The sequence below is a fragment of the Phalacrocorax aristotelis genome, chromosome 4 (genome assembly GCF_949628215.1).
Source record: "Phalacrocorax aristotelis chromosome 4, bGulAri2.1, whole genome shotgun sequence".
Classification (NCBI taxonomy): domain Eukaryota; kingdom Metazoa; phylum Chordata; class Aves; order Suliformes; family Phalacrocoracidae; genus Phalacrocorax; species Phalacrocorax aristotelis.
The window spans coordinates 68,348,178-68,357,359 of record NC_134279.1 but is presented as its reverse complement, the minus strand read 5'-3'; the positions used below and the strand labels follow the sequence as shown (position 1 = coordinate 68,357,359).

General features: G+C 57.5%; 1 protein-coding gene across 1 annotated transcript; it reads right to left on the bottom strand.

The window, feature by feature from the left end:
- Nucleotides 1-289: 289 nt before the first annotated feature.
- NKX3-2 (NK3 homeobox 2) lies at nt 290-2,878 on the bottom strand. Its single transcript, XM_075092460.1, has 2 exons — nt 2,226-2,878; nt 290-1,884 (listed from the first exon to the last, which is right to left on the bottom strand). Exons 1-2 carry the CDS (start codon nt 2,659-2,661, stop codon nt 1,409-1,411), a joined length of 912 nt encoding a protein of 303 aa, XP_074948561.1. The 5' UTR covers nt 2,662-2,878; the 3' UTR covers nt 290-1,408.
- Nucleotides 2,879-9,182: the final 6,304 nt, after the last annotated feature.

The window sequence follows — 9,182 nt, the reverse complement described above, 5'->3', positions numbered from 1 at the left end:
TTATCAAATAACTACTGAAGGCGCCCGGCCCGAGCCGCTTCGCCCCCTCCCGCTTCTCCCAGAGGGAACGGGCACCGGCGCTGCGCGGTGCACACGGGCAGAGCGGCCCCGGGGACCGGCGGGCGAGATCCCTGCTCCGGCAGGGCCCACGATCCCCACCAGAGCTACTGCCAGCCTCCGTGCCAGACGGAGAAGGAGGGACGAGGTCTGAACTACAGCCTGAATTCTGAGAAGAAAAAGTTGCCAGGAAATCCGTGTCCGCTCTTAGAAATGACACAAGCGGCAGAGCTACTTGTTAAACTAATGTTTATAAATAATAAAAAAAAGTACAGCGGGTAGCTTACAAACATTCACAATTCATTTGAAGTAAATAATCTAGTTGAGTGCACAGTGCCATTAAAAGAGAAAGGGGGGCGGGGGGGAAGCAAAGAGTTACCTTGAAAGAAAGAGACTGTAATTACATTGCTGAGGAGATCAGAAATCCCCGCCCCTGTAGGAGAGGTCTGCAGAAGAACTGTAAAAGGCACTCATGGTATTAAAATTTCCCGTTACATCGATTTCTTAAAAAGCCTGACTAGAAATATTCACATTGAATATAAAAATAATAATAACAACAACTTTAATACAACTGGAAAGTGCGAAAAATCCGTAACTCCTCCCTCCCCGAACACGGAAAGATCTCAGGAAAAAAGGAAAAGAAGTTTGGAATTTCGATATAAGTCTCACCCTTTCGTGACATATTTATCCTTTGCCAGGGATCATGGAGTACAGGAATAACATGGGCAACAAGAGCAGAGGGGGATCTGAAAGAAGCTTCCTTACATTCAGCACCATACAAGGCACACTCAGTTTGCAACGAGTTGGAAGACCAAGGACTCAAACAGACGTCAAAAATAATCCTCCTCACAATCCACCGAGGGAGCCCTTGATCTCCTCTTTTGAGCTGCATTTGGTTTTGCGAGTTGGGGTGGGTTTTTTTTTTTCCTCTCCTTTTTTTCTCTCTCTCTCCCACACAAGATCGAGTCTCTACCAATCCGAAGCGAAATAAACCAAACAAAAAGTCTACACCGAATACACTGACAACATGGATACCATGAACTAGTCGTGCCAAATCGCGAAAGTCCTCGGCTGCCGGGGGGGGGGACGGAGTGAGGGTCAGGGCGGGGGTGGCCGAGAAGTCCTATGTTGGAAGAGGAGAGGGTGGGGAACCATCCAAATAATATTAATAATAAAAATAACAATAAAATAATAATAAATACTGTCCAAGGCACTAAGAACTGCAGCTGGGGCTTTGGATCTGAGACGCTGGATGGAAGGATGGCAGGGGTGGCAGAGGGGAGATAGGTTTCCTGGCTGCCAGTGTGTGTGGTGGGGGGCCTGGGGGGAGAGGATGCTGCATGTGTGCCCCTCACTGGGTGCCGGCGGCTGCGGCGCAGGTGGACAGAGCCCACCCGGGCAGGCAGTAGTAGGGGTAGTAGTAGGATGGTTGGAGGGAGAGCAGCGAGGGCGGCCGCAGCACCTCGCCAGGGTGGTACTGTCTCTGGTCGTCGCGCACCAGCACCTTGACGGCCACCTTTTTGGCGGCGGGGGCGGCGGCCAGCAGGTCGGCGGCCATCTGCCGCCGCTTGGTCTTGTAGCGCCGGTTCTGGAACCAGATCTTCACCTGCGTCTCGGTGAGCTTCAGCGAAGCGGCCAGGTCAGCCCGCTCGGGCCCCGACAGGTACCGCTGGTGGTTGAAGCGCCGCTCCAGCTCGAAGACCTGTGCGTGGGAAAAGGCTGCGCGGGAGCGCTTCTTCCGCGGCTTCGGCGCCGCCGCCTCCTCCTCCCCCGGCAGCAGCTTCCCGCACTTGCCCGCTCCGTCCTCCTCCTCCGGCGGGCTGCGATCTGCGGGCAGGGCGAGAGCAGGGCGGTCAGGCGGGGGTCGGGACACCCGCACCCCCCGCGCCCCGCTCCGGACGGGCCGGCGGCCGCGCTCCGTACGCCCACCCCGCCGCCGGGACGGCCGCCGCGGTTCCGCGCTCCCCGCCGAGCGACGGGCGCCCTTCGGGGCTGGGGGCGAGGGGCTCTCCCCGCTCCGCCCTCCCTCGCCCCGCGGGGCGCGTTTCGGGGGGCTTTTTCCCATCGGGAGCGTTGCACAGCCCCGCAACGGGGCCGGCGGGAAGCCCCCAGACCCCCTGCCCCACCCCGGGACAACCCCCGGCGCGGGTGCGGCGGGGCGCCCCTACCTGAGACGGCGGCCGACATCTCGCTGTCACTGAGGCCGGCGGCGTCCCGCTCCGCCGCCTCCGGGGCCGGCGCCTCCTCCTCCTCCTCCTCCTCGGCGGCCGGCCGCCCCCCGCCCGCGGCCTCGGCGGGGCGGGCGCTGCCAGCGCCGCCCTCCTCCTCGGAGCGCCGCTCGCCCTCGGGGTCCTCGCTGAGCGCCGAGTCCGAGTCCCAGCCCGCCGGCGTCCGCGGGGCCCGGCCGCGGGCGGCGACGGCGGCGGCGGCGGCGGGCGAGGGGAGCGGCAGGCCCTCGGAGGCGGCGGGCCCGCACAGCCGCCAGCCGCCGGCCGCTCCCGGGGGCGGCGGCCGCCCCGCCGCGTGGCGGGCGCGCTCCTCCTTCTTGTTGAGGATGGCCTGGATGGAGAAAGGCGTCAGGGCGTTGCCGCCGCGGACGGCCATGGCCCGGCCGGCGGCCGCGCGGGCGAGCAGCGGACCGCGCCGCGCCTTTCAGCTGGGCGACCGCATCGCCGGCCGCGGCCGCGCCGGTGCCGGTGCCGGGCCCTTCTCTGCCGCCAGGAGGGCGGGCGCCAGCGGGGGCAGCCTCTCTGCGCCGCTGCCGGCCCGCCCGCCCATAGGGCCGGGGCCGCCGGGGCCGCCGCGCCGCGCCGCTCCCCGCCGCGCTCCGCCGGGCGCCGCCGCGGGTCCCTGGCGCGGGCGCGGGCGCTGCCGCTGCCACCGCCTCCGCCCCGCTCTGTCCCGCCCCGCGCCCGCCCTCTCCTTTTTCTCCCGGCGGCGCTGTCATCCCTCACCGCCGCCTGACAGCGCCGGCCCCGCGCCTTCCCATTGGGCAGCCCCCGCGCGGCCCGCACGGCGATTGGCTCCCCGCCGCGGGGCGACGCCGCTCGGCGGGGCGCGCGGCGGGGCGCTCCGCGACTTAACCCCTTGCGGCCCGCGGGGCTCCCCACCCCCCCGCGCCGCCGGCCGTGGCGGAGGCGACCCGCGGGGGCCCGCTCCCCCTCCGCGAGCGGCGGCTTCCACGGGGGAGTGAGGGTTTCAGGGTCGGCCGAGCCGGGCAGTGAGCGCTGTAGCCCCGGCGGCGCCGGGAACGGTCCGGTCACGGCGGGACGGGAACAACTCGCACCCGATGCGTGCTGCTCGCGAAGAGCCTGGGGAAACCGCTTATTTCGGGGGCCGTCGGGGACGGGGACGCCGCGCCGGGGCCGGGTCTGGGCGCGCTGTGGGGAAAGCGGGCAGAGCTCCGGCCGCCTCGCCCGGTGGGTGAAAACGTGAAACAGCCTCGACCCGTTTTTGAAAATGGTCAATTTCGAAAATTTTCATCAGTTCAGTTGCTTAAAAACCTGCTCGGTTTTACACCAGGGTCGCTCTTCGGCCCACGGGGCTTTTGGAGACCGTTTTAGGAGGGCAGCTTCTCGCAGATGCAAGACTGCTCTCATTGAAACGACGAAAGAAAACGGCCCTAAACAAGAAGCTTTTGGTAACTATTGCACGCACGTGAATTGCATAAATGCGACTCGCTACCGAAACAGCAACGTGCCCCCGAGCACCGCGCTTGCCTGTTTCAGATGTTCTTGACGCTCGCGGGGCCAGCAGAAAAATCCCGGCGAGGGTATCACACAGGTACGCGAGAAATGAAATGCCAGCCCTTCACGGCCGTGATTTTTTAGCGCTGGGGAGACGCGGCAACGTAAGGAGGTAGACCGTATCAGAATGATAGCCCCAAACTCGGCTTTCCTCCGCGAGGCGAGCTCGCGTGGTGTCCGCCCGCTGCCCCACGGGCGGGCGCCCGCCGCCGGCAGCTCCGCACTCGAGCCCGCAGAGGTGAGCGCCTGTTTGCGGTAGACCACGAAGGCACGATAATCGATTATCAACGACTCTGGCACGAATTAAACGTTTTCAATCATCATTCTTACCCGGTAAATAAATTAATAAAATAAATAATCCCGCTTTCACACGCAGCGCGAAGCCGGAGAGCACCTTTGCGTGACTGAATGAGGACAGGCTTTCCTCCTTCTGAACAAACTCAGCCCGTTTTAATCACCTTGCCTGGACTCACTCATTATCCCTTTTTTCCACCCAGTTATTTCCCGGGAAAGCCATTCGGTTCTGCTACCCAAGACTTCGGTGCCACGACACGCTCAGGAAATATCCACAGGGATATTTTTTTTTTTTAAGAGATGGAGGGAAATAAGACGCATCTGGGCGGCTGCGAAAAATCCCCTTGTGAGGAGACGTGTAGGAGGTGGAGGAAGGGTGCCCTGTGTGGGCATTTTAAGGGGTGCTAAACAGACGAGAGGAGAACTCTGGAGTCCCGGAGGAGATGCGTGAACGTGTGCAGGGAGATGAAGGGCTCCGCGCAAGGCCGGAGGTGCGGGTGGCGGGAGCCGCGGTTCGGGCTGGCGGCCGGAGCGGGGGTCTGGGCACGGGGGGCTTCGGCAGGGCCGGCCGCGGCGGCCTCCCGGGTGCGCGCCTGCCGCCGGGCTCGCTCAGGTGCGGCAGGCGGCCGGGCGGAGGCAGGGCGGGCGGCTGCTGTGGGGCCGGGGGAGCGGCGGGGAGGAGGAAGAGGCGCCCTCCCGGTGCAGCCTCTCCCCGAGCTCCGGCGCAGGCAGCCCCGGCCCGCGAAGTCCCTGATTTACAAGGCTTCGCGTCCAAGCTCTTGGAAATACCTGCGGTTAGTTTACAATGGCTGTAATTCTTTGCTAATTCACCCAGCTCCCTCCCTGCCACCCCCTTTGCTTTTTTTCCTTTCGTCTTTTTTTAAATGTTGTTTTTTTTTTTTTTTGTTCTCTCCCCCTCTCCCGCCTCCCGGGGCCATCTCTGCGCCTTCTTCCCGGCCAGAAAACTACTGTTTGGGGGAGGAAATGCCTGGGGAGGAGGCCGGGAGGAGGGCGAGCGGCAGCGGCGGAGGGAGGCCGGGCCGGGCCGGGCCGTCGGGGCTGAGGCGGCCGGGGCCGGCTGGGTGGTCCCAGCCCCGCCGGGGGAGCCGGGCAGCGGGAAGGGTGGGCAGGGAGGGAAATAGGGATGGGGGGAGCGGCGGCCCGGCGTTGCTCCTCGCTGACCGCCGGGCGTAGGGGTCCCAGCCGCCTCCCGGCCGCCCTCAGCTGCGGCAGCACCGGTGGGCCCGGGCTCCCCGGCCACGGCGTGCGGCGGGCACAGGGCCCCCTCCGAGCGTGGGCGGGAGAAACTGGGCGCAAACCCTCCTCGCTGGAAAAGGCTCGGGGACGGGACACGGGACACGGGACACGGGACGAGGCAGCAGGTGGGCAGCCGAGCGCCTGAAACGGGGATGCCGGCGGGTGCACGATCTCCACCTTGCCCCCACCCCTGTGATAAGGGCTCCGCACCCCCCCGTTCCCCGCGGTTTGGAAGCAGCCAAACACCGTGTACCGTGTCAGATCCGCCGTTTTACAGACGCGTGTTACGCTGCAGGGGGAGAAACCCAAACCCCGCCGTGCCCCATAACTGCCTCTCCCTGCAGAGCTGTCCCGGAGCCCCCCCGGCTCTTTATCCGGCCCTCGTGCAGGGACCCGGCCGGCCGCCCCTCGCCCTCCCGTTCCCACCGGCGGGGCCGGCCAGGCGCTGCCGGCAGACGGGCTGCCCCACCTAGAGGCGTCCCGCCGCACTGCCCGGCGTGTGTCACCCGGACGGGACCCTGGTGACATCGGGGGCCGGAGTGGGCCAGGGCAAGGCCACCCGATACGGGGACACCGGTGCGAAGGCACGGCCCCAGTGCCCTGTCTCGGTATCCAGTGACAAACTACGGTGCTGGGAAAGCAGGAGTGGAACCTGCCTGGCTGCAGCGTGAGGTGGCTTCTTGCAGTGACCTGAGCTGTTTTTCTTTACAGGTGCAAGGAATCTGATTCACAGAAGCACTGCGTATAGTGCATGGGGCAATGAAACAGGGAAGGATGTGTCCTGCTCATGGACGTCTTATGAAAGCATCAGATAAACATGTGAAGGACATGACACGCATGTATGTGTGAAGGTGGCTGCAGAACCTTGAAAAAGCCTTTGTAAAGAGCACACACTTTTTACACACAATATATAATGTTGTCTAAAAAGACCCAGATGGTCCCCTGGGTGGGAGTAGCTTGCACTGGGAAAAGGAAATGTTACCCTTTCCTTCAGGGTAGGATTTGCCCAGTATGAGAAATTAGTTAGTGATGTAGCCTCCATGTGCCAGATCTCAGGTAGAGCCAGGCTATCTCAGTCCCACATTGTCCTCACTATCTGCACCCCCCTCCAGCCCTTCTCAGCTCTGAGGCAGGCCAAAAAGTTTCACGGCCCAGGGCTACCCCACACTGTAGCCCTCTTGGCAGCACTTCCCAAAGCCTGCGTGGCGGTAGGTAGTACCTTTGCCATACCTAATTAGAGGTGATACTTTTTTCCTAGACAGAAGCTGCCTCCCCAGACTCATTCCTAGGTTGCCTCCCAATATACACAGAGCAATGCAAATCCTTGCAGGGACTTCTGCTGGGTATTCCAGGGACTTAGGTGGAAGATGTCAGTGATTCCTCCTAGAAGGAATTTTAATCCCCTGTGACTGTTGGTGTTGGGGAAGACTTGTGTCATGGTTTTTACCTCATCTGCGCTCCTCTTGGGCTGTGCAGCAAGGGCACACCAATGCATCCTGGACAACTCACTGGTTTTGCAGGAAAATCTCAGGTCATCTGCTTTTGAACAGGTTTTGGCTCTATTTCTCAAATAATAGCAACTATTGCCAAGCAAATGTAACTGTAGGTACACAGTAGGTGACAGTTGTGCATCTCTAAAGTTCTGAGCAGGATTCCTCCATGCGCTTTGGGAGGGACCTCACGTATGTAACTGCTGCAACACTCAGCCTTCAAACTGCTTTTTAGAGTTGATGTCAGGATCCCGTGTTGTTGCTGAGCTGTCAACTCTAAGACGCTTTTGGACTTCAGTGAGAGGATATACCCCCAATACTGAAGAGAAAAATCTGAATGATTTTTAGAATTCAACTGAATGATATACCTGGAGAACGTGCAAATATAATCCTGACAATGAGAAGTTTAATCTTACTGACCCGACAACCTTTTTGTAAATCAGCTCAGTAGGTTTTAACAGCTGGCTTGCTAGCCACGTCTCTGCTCATACTCCTTATATGGGGAAGAGCCTGTGTCCTTTAAGGCTGGGAGGTTCAAACACAAACATTCCTATAGGAGTTTACAACCAAACTGAAAGAAACGCCTGAATCTTGCTGGTTGCATATACACAGTGACAGAATCTGGCCCAGTTTTATTGCTCAGAGCTGCTCTTCCTGGGAAAACCAACTCAAATCTCCTTCTTGTTTCTTCATCTTTACAATAAAAAGTGAAGGCTTGGCACACAGAGTACCCAGCATGAAAAAAACCCACCAGTGTTTCATTTCAGCCCATGGCAGTTTTTTTCCTGAACTATTCCTCCTGGCAAGACCCTGAAAAGGAAAAGACATACTGACTATCTAATCATCACGCTCCTGAGAAGGAGTGAAGCTATACAGTCGTTTGCTCTGCTTAGCGCCAGGAGGTCACTAGCTGCGCACGCACAGAGAGCCCCGTCCCACAGCTGCCTTCAGGGGAGACCATCTTTTGAAATAAACCTTCTCTCTGACTCTTTCCTTATCTTTATGCTAGGTTTCCTACCGCCCTAGTAAATGGCTATATATTCTTCATGTTCTGGTGTATTTTTCTGTAGGATAGAAATACAATCTGGACAAGATTATCTTGATTTACTAATGAAAAGCAAACGAGCATAGCCAAATGGCCAGATGCATCTTGTAGTCACTAATTAGACCTCTTGAATTTTTCTGTGAAATAAATATTGTGATATTTAGCCTCTGTATTTAACTCTTTACCTGTTTCAAGCAATTTTAAAAGGAGGGAGCAGTCTATTTATTTGCACGCTCTGATAGAAAAATTGAAGTAGGAACAGGTTGAATGACTTATGCCAAAGTCATATGTGTGTGTCACCCATTCAGTATCTGGTCTATCTACTTGTTCTGAATTTTTCCTTATTATTGACTAGAACATTTTAGTGAATATACACCATATTACAGTAGATGCATTTGCTGTCTGCAAGTCTGTAGGCTTTTAAGAACACTTGTAGCACAGATTAATAATTTGATGTTTATTTGGTACAACATCATATGAAGTCCAGGTGTCCTTTACCATTGCTCCTCAATCTATAAATAAGTAATAACATTTCCTACTTTTTGTTTGAAATAGCTGAGCTTACTTTTCATGTATGATGGACTTACCTGGTAATTAAATCAATGGCTACATTGGGGTAACACTTAAATATTTTCATTGCTTCTGACGCTTAGGTAAATCAAGTAATCCTGCTGGCCTCTCAGGATACTGGAACTGTTTACATTTATGAAGTGATTTCACATCTTTGTCAAAGAATCACATCTTTATTGATAGCAAGTCAAAAGACATTTTATATTATTTTTTCTATCCCTTTATTATCCATATCAGGAGTAGACATCCATCAGAGGCATTATCTGTGAGTCTTTGGGACTTACACATTACAAATTTACATGAATCACCAATTACTCAAAAATTTCAGAACTTGAGATCAAGGACTCATTTGTTTCACGTCCTCCTCACAATGAATAGGAAGCCTAAACAGTTGAGGTAGGACGTGGCATTTCTGTGCATGTCTTGGGCGGTCTCTTGCATGCAGTGCTGGCTTTTGGGGTGCCTGCTTGGAGAAGCAGATCCGACTCAGGAGCTCCAAATACCAGACTCAGATGCCTCAAACACAATGTGCTGCAGAGCTGAGAATCATGGTATGTCTGTCCTGTTTTGGATCCAGGCCTATGCAATTAACTTCATGCGTCTGCAGTGTAATCAGAGGTGTGAGTCCACCAGGTAGTTGCACAGGGTGGTTGGTCTGGTCTCTGGGAGCGTACCCATCCCTGTGTTGAGCAGAGAGGGAATCCAGGCAGGTTAGACCAAGCA

Excerpts from the sequence above, each read along its gene's own strand:
- NKX3-2 (XM_075092460.1), bottom strand. The coding sequence starts at position 2,661 with ATGGCCGTCCGCGGCGGCAACGCCCTGACGCCTTTCTCCATCCAGGCC. Across the intron at positions 1,885-2,225 it reads GATGTCGGCCGCCGTCTCAG|ATCGCAGCCCGCCGGAGGAG; the intron begins GTAGGGGCGCCC and ends CCCTGCCCGCAG.